The sequence below is a fragment of the Typopeltis vanoorti genome, chromosome 2, assembly GCF_054136105.1.
Source record: "Typopeltis vanoorti isolate ZY-2024b chromosome 2, IOZ_Tvanoo_1.0, whole genome shotgun sequence".
Lineage (NCBI taxonomy): Eukaryota > Metazoa > Arthropoda > Arachnida > Uropygi > Thelyphonidae > Typopeltis > Typopeltis vanoorti.
The window spans coordinates 67241742-67264446 of NC_143550.1; the positions used below are offsets into that span (position 1 = coordinate 67241742).

At 33.3% G+C, this 22705-nt stretch overlaps 1 protein-coding gene across 4 annotated transcripts in view; it reads left to right on the forward strand.

Annotated features, from left to right (window-relative positions):
* Window positions 1–22705, forward strand: part of LOC150109126 (carnitine O-palmitoyltransferase 1, liver isoform-like) — a 307532-nt gene that overhangs the window by 241624 nt on the left and 43203 nt on the right. For all 4 annotated transcript variants that reach the window (XM_090405758.1, XM_090405762.1, XM_090405750.1 and 1 more), the window contains exons 15-19: window positions 929–954; window positions 6142–6207; window positions 16382–16466; window positions 18352–18516; window positions 20671–20805. In XM_090405758.1, coding sequence (XP_090261884.1) covers window positions 929–954; window positions 6142–6207; window positions 16382–16466; window positions 18352–18516; window positions 20671–20805 — 477 coding nt within the window. The remainder of the gene's footprint in view (window positions 1–928; window positions 955–6141; window positions 6208–16381; window positions 16467–18351; window positions 18517–20670; window positions 20806–22705) is intronic.

Here is a 22705-nt window from a genome sequence, read left to right on the forward strand (position 1 = left end):
ACTCTGTATTAGAGATTGTTGTAGAGAGTTTTTTCAGTTGATTACAAGCAAATTATGCATTCATATAATATACTTTGTAATCATTTTCTCTTCTCTGTGTCATTACACTTGCAATTTCTACAACTTAATTTAATAATGCATTTCTGCTTTCATGCAATGCAGTCATATCTTGTTTCCCTGACAATTCACATTAACTTGTTCACTGAATAGTAATTTTTTCAAGCACTGGACACCAAAATCATTCAAATACAGTCCATCTTGCAAATGGAAATTCTTTTGATCAGCATCACCCCATATATTAACATACTGCACATCATTTCTGTTACTAATCTATTTACTGACAATTTGTAATCATAGCTCTCCTCCTCGGCTCACTCCTGCCATACTCTGACAACATCAAAATCTTTACTTTTTTGCTCTTCTTTTTCACCTCACTTAATAACTCTCGCATATCTTCTCCAATTATCCATTAAGAAATCTAGCCACAACTATCTGTAACGTGTGTGTGTGCACACACACACACACACACACTCACTCACTCACTCTTAGGATATGTCTGCAAGCTTTAATGTTGCTTGTGGATATTTAAAATAGATATTGCAAATAAAGTATTTTGCCACTATCAATTCCAGATTATTTTTTTTTTGAAATGCTATATGTTAATCAAACAATAATAAAAAAAATAATTTTGAATATTCCATTTTTAAAGTGGAGCAAACGATGTTTAGTACCAATTTTGTTGAGTGGTGGAGTGGTCTCATGAAAGAGAAGAAAGTTGAAATATTGCCACTCTTGGGATTTGCATTTTTGATTTGTATTCATATCTAAAAATATTTGTACAATTTTGCTTTAATGTGCTGTATCAAATGCAAGATAATCTTAAGATGAGATTAAATCGGATAATTGTTTTTTTTCCTTTTCTTTACAGATTGCTTGTAATGCTGAGCATTCTTGGTAAGAAATTTTTATATAACTAGATGCAGCTCTCTTAAAGTGTATGACTTTTCTATTCAGGTTAAACTTCTGCTTATTTGACATACACACTTGCCTGCTCTCTTGATTTAGATGGATGTCCAGTTCTTTGATTTACAGCCTTACTATTAAATTATTGCTAAAACTTCTGTAAGCCAACTTGCAGTGCATCGAGTTTGTCATAGTATCATACAACAGCACAGTTACTACCTATGTGCAGGAGTAAAGCAAAAATTTGTAATTTAGTCTGTTTGATCTAAATGCATTTTTGTTATTTGAGTGCAATCCAGACATTTAATTTTCATATGCCACTTTATTTTGTGAAAGAAATGAATATAAGATGCATTCACATTGTTAGATGGGCAATGCATTGTCAGACAGTTAAAAATAGTTGGCTGATTATATCAACTCTATATGCTATATATACTCAGATTATAGCTCATTGCCATGAAATTGAAACAAATAATATTATCGGTATCATCCCTACTAGTTGTAAACAGTTTGCATTATCAGTAAGTGATAATAAAAAAAAAAACATTGTAAGACATCAGTTGAGTTTTATTTATGTGGAATAATGTAATTTTGATTATTGGAAAATTTGATCTTATGGTATTAATTGATATATAAAACATTAGTTCATTAAATTCATCAGAATCCCCCCTCCCCCCAAAGATACTGCAACAAGAAAAAGTTCAATCAAATAACACATAAACTATGCCATTATTTCATAAAATATAATGCTGTACACATGATGATAAATATCAAAATGGAACAACCGGTTTGAATTTTTAAAGCCAGTAATGGTTTTAAATTAAATTTATTGTAAGTCCATTGCCACAGCATGATAGGAATGAATTATAAGGACCATGATAACAAACAAACCAATGCATAGGTTGTGCAGGAGTTTGTAGATGTAGGAAGTGAATTTGATAGGCAAAAAGACATATACATGACTGATGGGTTGTGTGTGAATAGATTTGGAGTTAGATATGTAAAAAAGATGTTGGTTAGTGAGAGAGAAAAGGAAAGTCTAAACTTGAGGAAACTAGGACTGTTGGTGTGTGCATTTGTGTTTGTTTGGGGGAGGGAATCAGAGATGTCTCTTTCTCTGCCTCTCTCTTCTCTGTGTGTGTGTATGCTTGCATGCACACGTTCCTTGCAGTTCGTGTATACTAATGTGTGAAAGCATCAAGAATAAGAGGTGGAATTTTTTTGTCATTGATATTGAATTCTTGATCAAAACTTACCAGTATTAGACTAGGTTGATAGAGAATAATGCTATCAGGTAGAATGTAAAAGAACATTGTATTTTCAGGGTGGATGAAGAGAACAAGATGGAGGGAGGGACCCGTTGCTGATGATATAAGAATTGTATCAAGCTGTAGAAGTTAAGCAAGGAATATCTATAATAGTAGCAGTTTTGATGCTAACAGGACAAAATATATATAGTTAGTTGCTGCTATTGGTGCAAAGGCAGATGTAGATAGAAATTCATCTGCATATTAACTCACTAAGCACAAGAAAAAGTAATTATTGAGAGAGAGAGAGACTTGAACTATGGAGGTATAGATCGGAAGGAGAAAAGGACACATGAGAAGGAAATGGAATTTATGTAACTTCTCAGATGATATAATTAATTAAAACACTACGTATTGAAGGTACCCAGAATTTGAGATTGATTGCCAGATCTGGTGGTAGCTTCCAAAGATTTATCCATAACCAAGGTAGTCATTTCAACTTTCAGCATCAAGGATAAGGCTGAGGACCAACGACTGGTGCTAATTTTGTACGTTAATGATGTTAGGGATTAAGAGTATTGATATACTTTTAGAGGGAATGTCTATTTGTTCATTGATGATAATAAACTGGAGAATGCAGTAGTTAATGATAGTAATATAATATCCTGTAGGACAATTTAAATAACTGCATGCCAGTTCAATATGGCAAAGTGTAAGAATGAAAAGATTACCTCATCTCTCATCTTCTCTTTTGTGTTAGACGTAATGCCCCATCACAACCCTAATACTGCTTATGAGAGGGCACTTAATCCTATCTGCATTTTGTGCTATGGTTTGGCTGGAATTTGTATGTTCTTCTGGCCACTTTGCTTGTTTTATAGGAGGAAATCCCTATTGCCTCCATATGAGACCACCTAACTCCCTTTCGTCTATACTGATTGAGCTATGCTCTCCGAAAAGATTATAAATTGTGTTATTACATTAATGGAAGAACTGTACTGCAAAGAAATCAATGAAGCAATGGATTCTGAGAGTGAGTGGACAGAGAGTTGAAGTTTAGAAGATTTTCAGGTAATACAGAATGCCATTTTGTGTGTAAAATGATATTTTGTATTCCTCAAAGTTCCCCTAAGTGATAGCAAAGTAAGCAAAATGAGACAAAGTATCACTTGGATGTTAAAAAAAAAATGCAACGACAAGCATAAAAGTTATTATCCCTCTTTGTGAACTTTGATATGACCATATCTGGACTACTGTGCTCAGATTTATTTGCATGATTTCAGTGAGATGAATAAATGGTGTAGCAGATTCATATCACAGTGTTCAAGATGTTATAACAGGCTCTGTAATGTTTCCTGTATAGATTGAAGATTTATGGATTGTAAAATTTGTTTAATAGAAGAAAAGAGATGTGATCAAAACAAGGGGTTTATTAGATTGTTGTGAATAAGTGCATCATCAGCGAATGAGTATTAGGAGAGCTATGATTGACAGCATGCTGCAAAGTATGGGACTTAATGGAAGTGCCTGGATATAATAATACATCATCTGCATATCATGGCTAATGATTTTAGTAAATAAGCTTATATCAGTTATTAAAATCTATGCCATGTGTAATACATAATAGTATTGCTGTAAAGAGCTATCACTATTGTAGAATTAATTCCTCATTACATGTGTTAATTCGTGTGTGTCAATATATGGGGAATGTAATGAGGAATTAATTGAATTAATTCCTTATTACATTCCCCATATATTGGCACCTTTCAGTATGTATGAAATATTTCTGCACAGAAACTGATTGAAATTTTTTTGAAATTGAATTGAATTTTAATTACCGTATTTGCTGGCATATAAAACACACTTTTTTCCTTTGAAAATAGATCTGAAAAAGAGGGTGTGTCTTATACGCCGATACTCTATTTTTTATTATTTTCATTTCTGGAAATTTTCTCTATTCTGAGTTATGCGATTTCTTTCTTGCTTCCTTGCGGTGTGTGAGAGCATCCCAGTTACATAAAGTTCAGTGGATGCGCATGTGCTGTCGTCGACGATCACAGCTGTTAAATCACAGATCTGCCGTTAAATGTGCTCTAAATTTCTTGGCAAATTATAACTGAAAAACGTCACCATTGCTACAATATTGCATACAAGCTACATGTGATTGCATATGCTAAAGAACATGGAAACCAGGCTGTGAGACATTTTGAACCATCCCCAACTGATAAAATGATAAGAACGTGGCAGAATCAGGAAGAGGATCTAAAAAAAGTAACTCAGTAAACATAACCTACGAAGTGGAACTACAAAATGGCTAGAACTTGAGGCAGAACTGAATACTTGGATTTTAGACCACAGAAAAGCGGGACTGAATGTCCCGCTTTTCTGTGGCCTGCCCTGTTGGTATGGGAACAGTTTCGTTCTCACAGAACAGAAGATGTTAAAAATAAACTCAAGGAATTGAAAACTCAGTTAGCTGTAATTCCAGGAGGTCTAACTAGTCAGCTTCAACCTTTAGATGTCTGTATTAATAAACCATTTAAGGGATTTATGAAGGAGAAGTGGATGCAGTCTTCAGATTTTGAGGTTATGCCATCAGGAAGAAGGAAGAGGCCTAGCATTTCGCAAGTTTGTGAGTGGGTCTAAGCTTCATGGGATGCTGTGAAAATTGAGACAGTGGTTAAATCATTTAAGAAGTATGGCATTAGTAATGCACTGGAGGTACAGAGGACAATTTGTTCTATGAGGACTCAGATTCTGATTTAGAAGAGGTTTCAAGTGTCTCTTCGTTTAGCCCAGAAATTCACCTCCAGAGCTAAATTGAAAAGACACTTGAAACCTCTTCTAAATCAGAATCTGAAAATAGATCTACTTATTACTTTATATTTGAAATACTGTAAATTCATTATAACATTCAACAATAAAGTTTTTTTTCCTAAAAAATGTGTACAAAAAAGGGGATGCATCTTATAGGCCGGTGCGTCTTATACACCGGCAAATGCGGTAATTAAAACTTAATTGAAGTGTCTCTTGTTTTGCTTATATGTATGTCATTTAAATTCCGTAAATACACAACTGCATGCAACCATTGCCTTTTGGAACAAAAACAAAACACATATTGTTTGTCATTATGCTTTATTTTTTTAAAATTATTTATAATCACCTCATAATGCATGGTTTTTACATTAGCTTAAGAATATTCATTCTAGTTTTGTTTTGTTTTATGTATTGCATTATTATGTTTTGTAATAAACCTTGCCTTATGATAGATCATGTTACTTTGAATATATTGATTTTGAACATTGACAGTGTTTGCCATTACAAATATTCCTTAATTTTAGTTTTTTTTTATGGTTCTCAGAAAAAAGTCTTATTAAATTTAATGGAATCATTTGAATTATTGAGAATTTAATGATTAATGGGTTAATAATGTGTTTTTTTACCTTTAAAAAAATCTGCTTTTTTATTTTTAAGTCAAAAGTGTTGTTACACTCAACTCTCACTATAGCAAACAATCTGGTAAAAAATTGTTTCTAAAGCTTGAGAATGCAGTAAGGATAAGAGTTAAACTTTACTATAGTGAAGTTTAACTCTTATCTCAACTCTTATCCTGCATTTTGCAGGATAAGAGTTGAGTATCCTTACTGCATTCTCAAGCTTTAGAAACAAGGGTCTTAACATTTTCTCTTCACTTGTTATTAGCATTTGTTTAGAATTCCTCAGGTTTTTATTTATCCTTTATTATATGTATTTGAAAAAAAAAATTGATGAAATTATAAAATAATAAATTTAACAATAAAATTTAAATTTTTAATTTTAAAAATTAAAAATTTATAATTTTCATAGTGAATTTAACTTATACTGAAGCATTACTAAAATGTTATTTATAACCAAAATGAAAAGTTAGAAGTACTATATTTTTATTTTATAGGTGTGATGCTCCTATTATGACGCATTTATGGGAATATATTGGAATTATGGAAACACTTCATTTAAAGTAAGTGTTTCACATTTTTAGAAATCTTAATAGGTGCAGTATAATAAAATATAAATCTAGACAACTTATTAGTGTGTGTGTGTATGTATGTATGTATGTATATACTCTCTATACTTGTATGTTATATGTGGTATGTTAAAAACTATATTAACATGCCACATTGCAACAAAGTATAACCCATCCCCAGTTTTTGTTCTGTTTTGGCTTCCTGTTAAGCAAATTGGCAAATCTCACTGACTAATGACATTCGTCTACTAATCAGAGTTGGGGTGAATTGTTTGAATTATCAGATTGTTAGTATATTAATCCCTGTGTTTCCCTTTTTGTGTGTGTGTGTGTGTGTAAGCATTTCTGATCATTCTGAATATAACATGAAGAAGATGCTATTAAATAAATATTTTTTCCCCAAAAAAATACAATTCGTGATGTTCCTCACATCATATAAATTTGTGAATCCAAACATATATTTTGAAGTCACTCAAGGATTTTCTGCAGTCCTTAAAGGTTATGGAAGGAAACCTCCATATAGCCCTTTAAGGAATGCAGAAAACTGACCACGGCTTAATGCCTGATCTCCATGTTCTTGTGGTGCACTCTGTTAGTGGGAATCTATTTGTGCTGAATGGATAAGGATGGGCAGCAATTTGGGGTTTAGTTCACCAAATTGTATTCTGTATTGGCTTAAAAGACAGTGATGGTACAACAAGATGAAATGTCTTGCTCGCTGATGCATTGCCTGGTTAAACAAGACTGATGCTGTTTTCATCCAGGAACCAGAGCAAATAGTGAAAAGTCTGCTGCTGGAAACTCTAACTCAACATCAGCAGAATTCAAGATGGGTATCTCCAAGATTAGAAATATCATGGCATTCAAGGGAAAAGGAGTGAAATTGGTAGATGAATTAGATAAGTACCATGTTAACATAAGCGGTGGTACTGAAACAACAAAGATGACAAAAACAGGAAGGTTTTTGTGGTGAAGGTTACACTTTTATACAGAATCAGCTACAAATCTGGGAGACTGTTTTTACAATCTTCCAGAGCACTAAAACATTCTCCATATCTAAACATGTTATTTGATTGCCTCACATTACCAAAAATCTGGTATCCTATCATCTCAAGCCTTTACAACTAGAGTCCATTTCATACACTAAGCACATGTCTGTATGCATGTGCTTAGTGTATTTTTTTTATGCCTGTGAAGTTACCTCAGTGACAAGACAAAATGTTAGCTAATAGTTAAATAAATGTAATTTATTTAAATATTATTAGCTAGCATTTTGTCTTTACTTTTTTTGTCAGTTAAATAAATGTAATTTATTTAACTATTAAATTTTTAGTTAATTATTATCCCTAAACATATATTTTCTATATGTGATCATCAACTTCTAAGCATCCATATATCAAGTTCTTTCCTAATATTTTAATTTTTAATATGATTTTGCCATTCACGCCATCTGTTTACTCCCTAATTTTTCTCAGAACCCTCATTATCTCATTATAATCCAATTCTCATATAAGTCAAAATTGATTTGAATGCTGGCTTGTATATAGTTAGTTGAATGTTTTGATTAGTGTCTCTTCTTCTTCGGCTTCATTCCTACTCAAGTGGGTTACTGCAGCAGATCAACCTCCTCCATTCAGTTTGTCTAAGGCCATGTTCTCCTGAAGTCCAAGGTTGAGGTCCCCTCTGAAGTTGCCAGCCATCACTGTTTTTTTATCACCTTACTTCTTTTGTCTTACTGCATAACAAAACCAAACGATCTTAGCCTTGATTCTCTAATCTTCTCAGATACTTGGGTTACTTTCATTGTCCTCTGAATCAGTGACTTTTTGATCTTATCCAATCTTATTATACCAATTGCTAGTCTTGGTATTCTCATTTCAGCTATGTCTATTCTCTTCTCCCATCTCTTGAACATCTGCCAGGTCTAACTACTGTACATCAGTGCTAGTCTTACTACCATTTCGTAGATCTTTCCCAGACACTTTTGTATCACATGAAATAGTTGAAACTCTCTTCCAGTTTATCCCTCCTACTGAGTTCAGGTATCTGTCATTTTGGACACAAGATCTTAGGTATGTCAACCTAGTTGTGGTGTCTGTGTCCTGTAATGTTATACTCCCCTGCCTTCATTAAAAGACATATACTCTGTCTTATTTTTACTGATTCTTAAGCCACTATCTTGAAAATCATTCCTTTGTTGTTTGTCTTTCTTCTGCCTCCTGCTTGGACTTTGTGCACATCACATCATCAGCAAACGTCCAGGGTGATTCAGTTCTTACCATCTCTGTCAACACATCCAAGAGCATGACAAATTAGAAGGGGCTCGAAGCTGAGCCTTGATGACTCCTCCCCCCCCACTTTTACTACAAGTGCCAGTAATTACTGCTCTACATCTCATCCTTGTTTTGCTAACATCATACACTTCTTGTATGAGATGTACATACTTTTCTGGATCATTTTCTTCCTCATGCTTCTTTATATTCCTTTTCTTGGGACTCTATCTCAAATGCCTTTTCCAAATTAATGAAGAACAGAGAAAGTTCCACATTTGCTCTTTCCTGCCTTTCTTGAGCTGTCTTAGAGCTAAGATGTCAGTTGTTCCCAGGCCAGGTACAAATCCAAATTGTTTTTGGCTAATTCACACCAAGTCACACAATCTCTTCTCAATTACCCTCTCCCAAATCTTTATAATGTGACTCATGAGCTTAAATCATCTATAGTTACTGTAGGACTGGATATGATCTTTGTTTTTAAATACTGTAACCAGTAACCTTCTCTCTCTCTCTCTCTCTCTCTCTCTCTCTCCACTTCTCTGATATTTTCTCATTTTCAATGATTCTGTTAAAGGTGGTTCAATGATTCTGTTAGTCATGCCCAGTTCACTTAATCATTTTCATATTTCTATGGGGATGTTATCAGGTCCAACTGTCTTCCGTTTTCATCTTTCTTAGTGGTTCTTTCCACCTACATTTTTGTCATGTTAGGAATTGGCCATATTACTGGATCTCCTTCATCCTTTTATATAATCCTGTTAAATACTTCATTATCAATTTCTCAACATACTCTTTCCATCTATCCAGCACATCCATTTCTTCATATTGTTCAGTATCATTCTCTCCTTTGATGATCTGGCTTGGCATATATCTTTACTTCTTTTTCACTCCTTTTGTCTGGCTATCCTGAGGGCCCTTTTGACTCATTCCTCATTATCCAGAATTTCATGCAGATTAACTTAGGCTTCAGCTTTAGATCTTGCTATTGCTCTCTTTGCCTTTTCTTTGCTTCTCTATATCTATTCTGATATTTTCATCATCTACTTTGTCACACTTTTGCTGTCCATTTTCTTTTCCTTGATATACTTTTGTATCTCATTATTCCACCATGTTTCCTTGTCCACCTTAATATTTCCTGTTGTCTAGTTGAACACCTTTTTCCCAATATTACGAATGTCTTTGATTTTATTTTCCCATTTTTCATCTCCTATTGGTTCATTTTCTGAAATCATTGCTTGTACCTTTTTGACAAACTCTTCTCTAAAGTAATTTTCTTCCAGATCCCTTTCACTTGCTTCTATTTTATTCCTTTCATTTCCACTTGGTAGAGTAGGAAACTGTGTTGCTTTGCCACTGCATCTCTTGGTATTAGATTTCAATCATTTACCTCCTTCATATGTTCCCTTCTGCAGAGTATATAGTTCCCCCCCCCTGCTGTATGTGTTCCTGTGGTTTAGCAGTTTGCTATATAGCAAGATTCCTTGCCATTGGAAAATCACCAATCCTATCACCCTCATTGTTCTTTGTGCTGACCCCATATCTTCCTTGTATTGTCTTTCTATCTTCATTACTTTTGCGACATGACCATTGAGGTCTCCAAAAATTTTCATTTTCATCTTCTTCTCAAACAACTCTATGTTCTTATACATTCACCAAAGTCAGAATTTTACCACCAATGCACTGCAGCTATTGTATCTAATTTCCTGTTCACTTCTAACACATTTTCTTTAAGTTCCTGATTCTACCATCTGTTCATGCTGCAATAAAATCCTCCTCCAGTCTCTTGTGCTGTTTGTCCTTTCCATTTTCTTTCTTGCACACAGACATCATGTCTACTGTTAATGGTTTGACTTATGTTTATATAATGTAAATAAGTTTCTCCTAATTTTACAGCTTCTAACTGAGGCCTGTGTATTTGGTGTTTTTTGAAAACTAAGTTTCCAGCCAAAGGGAATCATCAATAATGATTGGGGGGGGGGGTAGGAAAATCTAACATCAGGGATAGAATATAGCTATAATAATGCCTGTATTTATTAACAAAGTTTGTGTGTGTGGAATAAAATTGTATATTTAAAAAATTAATGACCCTTCTTCTCACTCACAATCATAATCTTAAAATATTGGGTCTTCTGGTATTAAACACAAAATATCTACAGAGGGAAAAGTTAACATATTTTAGCAGGGACTCAAATAGACAACTGAAAACTTGCTACTCTTGCTCTGGAAAGTCGAAACACATGTTTCTCATCAGTCCTCAAGTTCACTAAGGTAAATAGCTGCAACAAATTTCATTGCGCACACGCACACACACTCACTCGCTCACTCATACATCACACACACTCATACAAGAAAATGACAACTTATATCTGTATCTTCAATATATATTTTACTGGAAGTATATTCAATTCCTATTTAAAACAGGTACCAACAACACTAACAGTTTACTTCATAAAATTCGACTATTCAGCACTGAAACAGAACACAGCTATTTTGGAACATTCTTGCATTTTACTTGACAACTGTCAATTCCACAGACAGACAATAACTTTCCATCTGTCACATTGACAATTAGATGGAAAGAATTAGACATAACTTTACATAATTAGACAATAACTTTCCATCTAATTGTACATCCAAGTGGAAGTTTTTCCACTTAGGTATACAATAAATTAAAGATGCCAAGAAATTATATTCTTGGTTTAATTCTTTATCCAAGCGTAAGAAAACACAGTTTACTTCAAGTGCAAACTGATTAAGCAAACACAGTTTGCATCTGAAGTATTTTCAGGACTGGGCAACTTGTATATTGAGGCTAATTACTTCATATCACTTGCTTTAGTATCCCATAATGCAAAGCACATATCCTTACAGACATGTATAATGCCATGCTTTATGGGAAGGGTCACTACCCAGACCAGTTTCAATCTTTATTGAGGTCTCAGCAGCGAGAACCAGACCATCTGTTCATGTTGCAATAAAATCCTCCTCCAATCTCTTGTGCTGTTTGTCCTTTCCATTTTCTTTCTTGTACACAGACATCATGTCTACTGTTAATGGTTTGACTTACTATGTTTATATAATGTAAATAAGTTTTCCTCTAATTTTACAGCTTCTAACTGAGGCCTATGTATTTGGTGTTTTACTATGCGTTGAGATTAACATCTCCTTGAAGTGATACCAAGGTTGAAATAATGCAGAATTCATGTTTCCATATACAAGTAGCTAAAAGGTATCACAGCTTATTATTAAAATATTCTGGAATAGAAATAGTTGTTGGAAGTTTTTCCGCTTGGTTATACAATAAATTAAAAGTAATCCTCCTCATAAGGATATGTGCTTTGCATTATGGGATACTAAGGCAAGTGATAAGAAGTCATTAACCTCTATATACAAGTTGCCCAGTCCTGAAAATACTTCAGGTGCAAACTGTGTTTGCTTACACTTGGATGAAGGATTAAATCAAGAATATAATTTCTTCATCATCATCAAATTCCTGACATGTACCCTCAAGGGATTTCTTGGCATCTTTAATTTATTGAAGATATGTTATTTTCTCAATAGTACTTGAATAATAAGGAATCCACTAAAAAAAAAAAAAAACTATTCATCCATATATTTTCCTTTATTAAAGGAAATCATTTACAAATGATTCCCTTATCTTCTTCTGTCCATTCCTTTTTTTTTTTTTTTTACATCTCTATATGTATTTTCTTTCTCATGTTCATCATCTGCTTGTTTCATTCCACAGCAGCACATACACTGTGTTCTCTGATTTGCAATTATGTGAGTGACATTATGACAACCAGGTATCACAAGGAGAACAGGAGAATATGGCTGCAATTCAATGAAATTTCTTTTTCACTTGATGATTATTTCATATACTCCACATAAAAAACATCTATAGGTATTTTAATTCCAACAGGTGTAGGAAGGCATTATGTACATCTTGCTGATTCTTGCTATTGTTGTTAAATTGCAAAAGTAATTCCACTAGTGGCTTAAACCATGAGATATGATTAGGCTTAATGGCTTTGCTAGTCAGCTGTTAATAGCAGAATTACTAACACTGCTGTTATATTCTTCTTACAGTAGAATATCGTTGTAACAAACATAAGTTTATCACCATAACAATATTTTTATACATCTTTTATTTCACTTTTAATTAACTAGCCAAACAATATCTTTTGTAAATAAAATTCATGTAAAGAGATTTATATATTTATGTTTCAACCTCTCAGCTTCTTCTGATAAAGGAGCCCACATTCATGGTTTCTATTCTGACGTATAAAGCCCTTTTTGACTTTGGTTTCTCTCTTTTCTCCTGTGAGCTGTCTTCTTTAGCTGCACCTACGCTTGGTACAGTAGCTAGCCCTCCCATGTTTTGTGGGGGCCAGTCAAAGTCCACACCTGTAGCTTTCTCTCTTTATTTAAGAAGTATGCCTTAGTCCTATCTACTTCCTTTAAGTTTGTCCACATTTAGGTGATCTAGCAAAGTTTTGTAGCTGCATGCCCTTGCTGATACCAACCTTACAGAAATTAATTTCTGTTTCTTATTTTATATAAACTTGTTCATTTGGTTCCTTGCTGTACAGGTATTACTTATTCTTTTGTCTATTTCCATATTTATCTTGCCATCTTAATTAAAAATTGTACCTAAATATTTTACCTGTTCTCTAAATTTTCCATTGAAAATGCAATTGATGTTTCTATTTTCATGGTTTTTCCTGCTGATTATCAAGCCAAATTTAACAGTTATTCAGTATTAGTTTAGTCGTAAAGATTTATTTACGTACTGGATTTGTTTAAGAGTATAACTTCATCTATATGCGAAAAGTTCAGATTAACATCTCCAATTTTGATATCAAGTTTTAATGCCACATTCCTTCATAATATGATCTATATAGATGATGAATAACAGAGGAGATAGTGTGATTTTACATCATATTTTCTTCCAGTACCTCCTTAAATTGTAATTGCTGACTTAGCTGAAAATATATACTTATATTGAACAATATATGTATTGCTCAATATAATGTCCTGTTTACACCACACAAATGTAAATTTTATTGAATAGCTTTTGTGTTGACACTTAGTCATAAGCCTTTTCCAGATCTACAAAACATAAATACAGATACTTCTTGTATTTCTGTGATTTCTGAACTATTTGTCTCAAAGAGAAAATCTGATTTTAATTGCCTCTGTCCTCAACCCAGCTTGTTCCTTTCCAGGTGGTTTCTCTCCTACAGTTTTTCTTAGCCTCATTCAAGTATGTCTGATTAAATCTTGTTTGGAACATGTAGTAGAGAGAGATTCTCACATTCAGTTTTATTTCTATTTTTATAGATGAGTACTATGAATTTTGCTTCAGTGATCTGGTGAGTTTTGTAAGCCTTCAGGCTCTGTTAGCCATCCACATTTGAGCATTTCTGGTTGAATATAATCCATTCCTGTTGTTTTTCGCATTTGAAGTTTTGATGGCTTTTTTTTTTCTAATTCAAATAATTACTCCTTGTGTATTTGCTACAACTGTTCTTTCATTGCTTGTTTTATTTAGCGATCTTTCAAAACAGTTACTTCAGACATCCAAAATAAATCTATCTTCAGTTTTAATGTTGCCTTTATATCTCTGATTTTTTTTCCTGCTTCACTTATCTTCATTTCTAAATATTTTCAATAGCCTCCAAAACATTTTGCATGTTTCCTGATATTTATCTTCTATATTTTTACCAAAGTCTTCTCATGACTGCTGGTTAGGTACTTCTGCACACAGTTTATTTTCTTACATTTTTCTCTATATTCTCTCAGAACACATGATGATTTACTTGCTTAGGGACTTTTAATATGCTTTCATCTTTACCAGACCTGCCTCTTTGACTTCTTGAGTCTACTATGAAGTTCAGAATTTTCTCTCGTTGTGAACAACTTTACTACATGCCTTTCTGTCCGAATCAATGTTTTTTTATAGTTCTCCACTGAGTCTCCAGTTCTTGTTTTCCAACTGTTTCATTTTTTTTTGAATAATGTTCATGTATGTGTGTCTGTTCATCTCTGAAAGCTGCATGACTGCTTCTTTTTAAAACTTTTGTACATATTTTTCTTTTCAGCAAGATATTAATTTTTATCCTGCCCAAAACCAAATGATGAACTTCCTGTTTTCAGATCATTGGTATATGTTTGTATCCTACAAAAGCAGAGGTCACTTTCAACAGTAACAGTAAATAAAGATGCATACATGAATTTGTATGCATCGTTATTTTAGAACATGATATAACAATATTTTAATGACTGTTTTAATTCCTGATTAGTAATTAGTAGATACTTGCCATTATTATTAGCATCACTCTTTTCACCAAATTTTTCCCAAACATTTCTGTATATCTGGTGAATACCAGATATACCTACTACTACATTTCTTACTTTGCTGTTTATATCTCTAATAAGGATCAGCTTTTTCTTTGTTATCTGCCTTCTTTACTGACTCAAAATTTTTTTGCTTCTTTGTGGAACCTTCTGTATGGGAGGAGGGGGGGGGAAACTATATGCACAAACAAATAAGTCATTCAAGAAGATAATTTTTATTTTTACTATTGAATAATATAATTACTTTTTGCTTTCCATGATCACTATTGCATGAATATGATGTCTTGTAATTATTATTTAGATGAATCTCACCTGTTTTTGTCATTTTTGTTTTGGTAACCCCAATTATGTATCAACTTAATACTTCTCTAATTGTTTCTTCTGCTCCATTTTTTCTCTATCACACTAGTGGGTACATATCTTGAATTCTGCTAATAGACTTGGAGTTGTTCCAAGTACTGGAAGAACAAACTCCAACTCAGCATCAACTCCAGTAGCTGACTTTTCACTGATAGTTCCTTGATGGAAACAGCAGCTCTCTCATTTATCCAGGTGATTCCTCAGCTGACACGACATTTTATTTTGTTGTACTATGATTTTCTTTTGGTATAATTCAATTCAATTTGGTCAGCTAAATCCCACATTGCCAGCCCATCATTCATCCAGTATCCAGATATTGGTGAAATACACTGGTGAGAAATTCTCATTAGGGCAGAAGTTCCAGTGACTTCTCCGTATTTCTTCAAAGTCTGTGTGGAGATTTCTTCCCAGTTATCCAGATTTAACTCTTAAGCAAATTATTGAAAAAAGTTGATTTAAGAATTCTTAAAGTTTATGGAGATATGTCAAATATTATTTTATGAAAAAGCTTTTTATTTTAGAAAACACCATAAAAAAAAGTATCATGAAATTAACTGTCTTATCTTAGACAATATTTATACTTCATTGTTGAAGATACCACGTCTTCTAAGAATAATGAATATTGGCCATTTGTAAAAGTGTGCTTCTGTAGCACAGTCACAAGGACATTTGTGATGAGCAGTGGGAGGAAAAACAAACCTAAGAAACCGTGGAAAATCTTATAACTGGAATTATAAGATTTTCGAATAATTTGGGGTGAAAACCGTTCTGAATGGGAGAAATTGCATCTTTGATCCAGCATTTCAGTATATTTATATACAATATAGATATATTTCATTCTGTAATATATCCATATTACAAAATGAAATATATGTTAAAGCTTACTGTTATGTCATTTACCTAAGTAAAGTTCTGTAATTTATTTAGTCTTAAGAATTCTTAGAGAAAAGGATTTTATTGAGTAGTCCTTTAAGAATCATCAGAATCTTAGCCAAATGAGCTCAGATTTTCTCCTTAGTGTTCCCTGAAACTGGAATTGCATTTGTCAGTGAATATAATATATGAGAAAAAATTACTTTATAAATATATCCATAATCACAGAATGGTTACTATAAAATTTGTTGCAATTATTATCTCAGTCCATAATATACAGTTTTCATTTTCTTTACCATTAGATATACTGAAGAAGGTAATACATGTGGCACCCCATCAGTAGAGCCAGCTTCTCCAGTTCATTTGAAATGGGATTTGGATCCTGAGGTCTGCATAAATAAATTAATTAATGTATCCCCATTAAAAATTATTAAGCAAAAACTGGTTTATTATTGCATCGTTTCATTAAATTAAAAATGCAAGAAATGATATTTTCATTTAATCAATGTGTAAGCAAACAAAGTTTGTGCTTGAAGTTTCTTCATGACTAGGCTACTTACATATAGAAGTTAATAAAGGTAATATTAATTGCCTTAGTATCCCATAATGCAAAGCTCACATTCTTTTGACTGTGTATAATGCTATGCATTATGATCTGCACGGTTAGCCTAGTGGCTATGCGCTTCACAACCATATGCTCGGGGAAGAGAGGAGTTTAAGGATCTTCCTCAGCCATAGCCAAGTTAGCCAGTCTTAGGCGTGGACAGCAGGGTTTTTTCCCCCAGTTTATCTGGGGTTTTTCATCTTGCAAGCAGGCAGACTTGTCCAGTGAACACACATGGATTACAGTCAGGAATACTGACCCAGCCATAGGTCTGATTCTTCAGCTATGCCAGTTCTGGAGCCCGGATAAAATTTGGGGAGATTAAGATGGTGCCGTACCTCACCGTAAAAGAGGACTCATGGCCGTGTATGATCATATGATTAATAGTAGTAGTATGCATTATGGAAAGGGATCCAGATCAGTTTTGACCTTTGTTGATGTCCAATCAGTGGGAGCTGATGAGACCTTAATAAAGGTCAAAACTGGTCTGGGTATTGACCCTTCCCATAATGCATGACATTATACACAGTCATAAAGATGTGTGCTTTGCATTATGGGATACTAAGGCAATTAATATGAAGTCATTAACTTCTATATATATGTAGCCCAGTAGTGAAGAAGTTTCATGAGCAAATTTTGTTTGCTTACACTTGGATAAAGGATTAAATAATATCATTTCTTGGCATTTTAAACTTAGTTTATAAATATGAAGAAACTTTCTACAAATTATTTCATTAATAAGATAAATGCTGTTTATTTAAAGAAAAATGATTAATTTTTATTGGTTATAGAATAGAAATGCTATCCTCTCAACCAACCAGACTAGAGTAATTACTCCAGATATCTGGAATATCTTTATCTTCAGTTTTCAAAATCTTATACAGATAATATAATACAACAGATACATACGTTAAAGATACCAAGCTATTTTATATATATAAACTTGCTTTTAATCCTATTTCCCAAGTAAGCAAACAGACAAGTCAAGTTTGCGCCTCTGGGCAACTCGCACACAATGCAAGTCTGGGTGACTCCGCACGTAGTGCAAGTTTGAAGAAACTCGTGGTAAAGGTGGAATAAGCTCTGATCGCTATTCTTAGTATTTATCCCTAATGCAAAGCACATCTCCTTGCAGAGATATGATGCTATCCATTGAAGGCAAGGGCCACTACCCAGACCGGTTTCGACCTTTATTGGAGTCTCATCAGTGGGAGCCAGGCTTAGAAATACCAAGGTTTAATACAGAGCTTATAAATTTTACCAAAACAAGTTGCCATAAGGTGCTTTGACCTTATTAAGTAAAAATCTCAGGATGAGAGATAGATGTAGAAAGTTTTTTTTTTTTTTTTACCAAACCAAATTTATTTATTTTTAAACTAAGTTTATATATATAAAATAGCTTGGTATCTTTAGCCTATATTATACCCAAGGTAAAAAAAAAACTTTTTAGGCATGGTCCAGCATCAGGTACCTCGGGTTTGCCACTCCCACACTCACTAAAGTGAGCCCTTGAGGAAGAAATGTAGTTTACATATTTAAAAAAAAAAAAAAAAAAAAAAAAGTGAAGTAAATTCCAAATTTATTTTCTATATATCTGTTGACTTTATATTTTTCACTCGAAGAAAATTTCTTAATAATGTAATACTTTACCTTTACTTTCTTAAATAGTGTCAAGAGGCGATAAAGAATGCAGTTTTAGCTGCCAAAACTGTGATTGAAGATATTGATCTGAGGATATTTTTGCATCAGGAGTATGGTAAAGGATTCATGAAAAAATGCCGTATGAGCCCTGATGCTTACATCCAAATGGCATTGCAGTTGGCATATTTCTGGGTTAGTTTTTTAGTGTTTATAGGTGGTTAAAATGAAGAGTGGTTATAAAAGTTGCATAATTAATTGATTTATGTAATACTTTACCTTAAAATAAGATTGTGTGTGTTTGTGGATGTACACTTAATGTGGGAAAAGTTGTATGAGGGAGATGGTTGAATACAATTGGGAGATATATATTATTATTTTATTTATTAATGTGAATTCCATCCACAAAAGGATGTAAATCTGTTGTGCACTGAGTTAGTGCGCAATAGATTTATACTTTTGGCCCTCTAAGGAGAGGTGTGGTTAATTAGTCATCTGATTTTATGCCTTCTATTAATTTCATTTACCACCTAAAGACATTTGCAAATCCACTCTTGCAGTGGGATTTGAATCCATTTCCCTACTGGTTATAGAGATTCAAAGCACATATCCTTGACTGACTACACCAACCAGACTAGAATAATTGTCCCAGATATCCAGAATATCTTTATTTTCAGATTTCAAAATCTTGCATATAGATTGCTTTATATTCTCTGATTCCGTAGCTTTCATTTTACCATCTTAATAATATTATATATTTATGTAATTGTAATATTGTGAATAATAATAGTGTAATTGTATAGTCTATTAACTTCTATTATCTTACTAAAGTCTTTCAATGACATTCAAGAAATTTAATGTTAATTATAACTCTTCTCTTCTTGCTTTGATCCTTGTCTGGCTAAATTATTTTAGACTTGTTATTTAGACCAATCTTATCTGTTTTATTCTTTGTGTTGTAAAATCATTGATGTTCGTATGTTGATAGCACCTGAAAGATCTACTTGTTTCCATATTCTTCCTGTTATACATAAATAACCTCCTAGAATACCATTCTCAGATCATATCCATAGTTTTGCTGATGGTGGTATACATTCCATACATTGCCTTCATTTGGCAAACTATGAAAAGTTTTAAATGCTTCAAGCTTTGAGATAACCCATATCCATAATCCATGCCTTAAACACTGATCTTTATTCTTCAGCTCAGTAATGATAACTAAGTGAACATCAACACTACAAAAACACAGTTCTCCCTTTGTCTTTCATAATATTCAGATCATCAAAATCAAATTTCTTTTCTTAGGCTGACTCTGACATCTAGTCATTCCTATTGTTAACACATTTTATCCATAGCTTCCTCAGTCTTCAAACTTTGGTGTTTTGTTCAAGACATTATAAATTAAAGATGCTAAGAAATTATACTCTTGGTTTTATCCTTTCTCTGAGTATAAGCAAACAGAGTTTGTGCGTGAAATAATTTTACCATGGGCTACTTGTATACAGAGGCTAATGACTTCACATGAATTGCCTTAGTATCCCATAATGCAATGCACATATCCTTATGGACATGTATAATGCTCTGCATTATCAGAAAGGCCCTTTCTGATAATGCAGAAAAAAAACCCAGACTGGTTTTGACCTCTATTTTCTCATCAGTGGGAACCAAAAACAAGACCTCAATAAAGGTCAAATCACACATCTGAGTTATTACTCAGGGCAGTTTTGACATTTATTGAGATCTCATCAGGAGAAGCTAAACACAAATCATAAGTCATAAGAATGAAAACAATATGATTTTTTTCTTTCTAAGTGGAAAAACCTTGCTACAATATCTGTAATCCAGAGTATTGTAATGATATGATAACACTGTATGCCATTTGACTACTTATATATGGAAATATGGCTTCTGCCATTTAGTTAGCTCTGTGTTATCTTAGTTATCCACGAGGTTCTTTTTAATTTTTAATGCGGCTAAATATTTGTCTTTCATTTCTAATTACTGACTACACTGTTATTATTATTCACTCATTTTGTGTTTTAATATTTCTGTTTTAGATTTGCTCATATATTTTGGTAGCATCTGTTGTCATCTTGTAGCACTTTTCTTGCTTGTTACATTTTGTAGTGAACATTATGGATATTCTTTATATTTCCTGATTGTATATTAATTTATTGGAAAACCAAATAACATAGGCTAGTAAATTATTGGTAATCGTCCAGCATTTTATTGAAATAACATTAAAAAGCAACAACCTGATGGTCTGAATCACAACATCATATTTAATTTTTTTTTTTTTTTTCATGATCACAGTTCCTTTTATTCAATGTGGAATATTAAATTTTCTAGGATAGTGGCAAATTCAGGTTAACATACGAAGCAGCCATGATGAGACTCTTTCGAGAAGGTAGAACTGAAACAGTCCGTCCAGTCACTGAAGAATCATGTGCCTTTGTCAATGCTATGGTTAATCCCAGCTGTTCAGTAAGTGATAATTATAAAATATTATGTTTTGACAATAAAAGTTATGTTGGAAGAGTATTTATTTAATATATTTAAAATTATATATCTCTGTATTTATCATCATCATCATCAATTTTATGATATGTATCCTCAAGGGAGGTGTTCAGGCTACAAGACAGCACTAACATAATTAAGTTTACATTATTATTAATCTCCTCCAACAATTTTCTTCCAAATTAGTCTATCACTTGTCAGCACTCTAATATTTTGTATCTAACATTTTGTTCTTCTAAGCCACTTCTGACTGGATCAATCTACTTAGACCTTGGTCTTCCTCTGGGTCTTTGTCCAGCCATCTTGGCATCAAACACCCATTTGGCTACTCTTACTTCTCCCACTCTGTTTAAGTGACCATACCACCTTAGTTTGCCCTGCTCACACATTCTTGAATGCAAACAACATCAAATTCCTTTTTAATATCTTCATTTTTAATATGATTCTTCCATTGATGCCATCAGTTCACTCTCCTAATTTTTCTCATAACTTTCATATCTGTGGTCTATTGTCTTTGATCATAATCAAATTCCTGACATGTACCCTTAGAGGATGTACAGGATCTTTTGATAGTACAACATGAAAAGTTACATCATTACAAACTTCCTATCAACAATTTTCATGCAGATTAGTCTGTTATCTGTCAACACTTCAATATTATCAGATCTTATATTTCTGTCTTCTAAGGCACTTTTTGCTTTATCAATTTACCTACATCTTGGTCTTCTTCTGGGTCTTTTTTTCTGCCATCCTGTCAAAGAATGCTTGTTTAGCTAATCTTTCCTCTCCCATTCCGTTTAAGTGGCAATACCACCTGAGATTAGCTCTGCTAACATGTTCCTGAATGCTAACAATGTCTTTTTCCTAATAGTCTCGTTTTTAATATGATACTGCATTGATGTCATCTGTTCTGTCCCCTAATCTTTCTCAGGAGTCTCATATCTGTCGTCTCCAGTCTTTGATCAAGAGTTTTATTTATAACCCAGCTCTCAGATCCATAAGTTAAAATTGGTTTGAACACTCTTATATAACTAGTTTAGTGCTTTGACTAATTTCTCTCTTATTCCATATAAATTTATTCAGTTGACTTTCTACCATACCAAAAATAACAGTGGAGATAATGTACACCCTTGTCGCACACCTGACTTAACATCAAACATCTTCCTGTACTCCTTCAATTCTTACTGCTGATTTGCAATTCAAATAGAGATCATGTATTACTTGATGTAATGTCTCATTTACACCATTTTAATGAGAAATAAGTCTCATTGTCCAGTTCCTCATTCTGATATTAGCCCACATCACTGTACTTGATATTGCCTGCCATTCAAGAAGATTATCATCATATTTAGTGTTAATATTATAGCTACCCCTTCTTTTGCTTCATTGTTATTTGCTGATTATAACATCTTGTATTTGTTGTTTAGAAAAATCTCACTTGTTTTTGTCATCTTTGTTTCGGCACCTATTATGTTGATCTGGTACTTATCCAGTTCTTTTGCTAGTTCCGTTGATGTTTCTTATGTCAATGGTGCCAATCTTGATCTCTGCTGATGTTGCATTGGGGTTTGTTCCAATTTGCTGACTTTTCGCTGTTCACCCTGGTTCTCTGATGAAAACAACTGGGACCTTGTTTAACCAGCGATACCCCAGCTGGCATGAAATTTCATATCATAATTTTGAATTATGATATGAAATTTTATATCATAATTTTGAATTATGGTTTAAGAAAATAAGAATACAATTTAGTTGGCTAAATCTCAGATTGTCAGCCCATATTCATTCATTCAGTATCTAGGTAGATACCAAACAGGGTGCACCACGAGAAGGTGAGGATTGAACATTAGGTCAGAAGCCCTGGTCACTT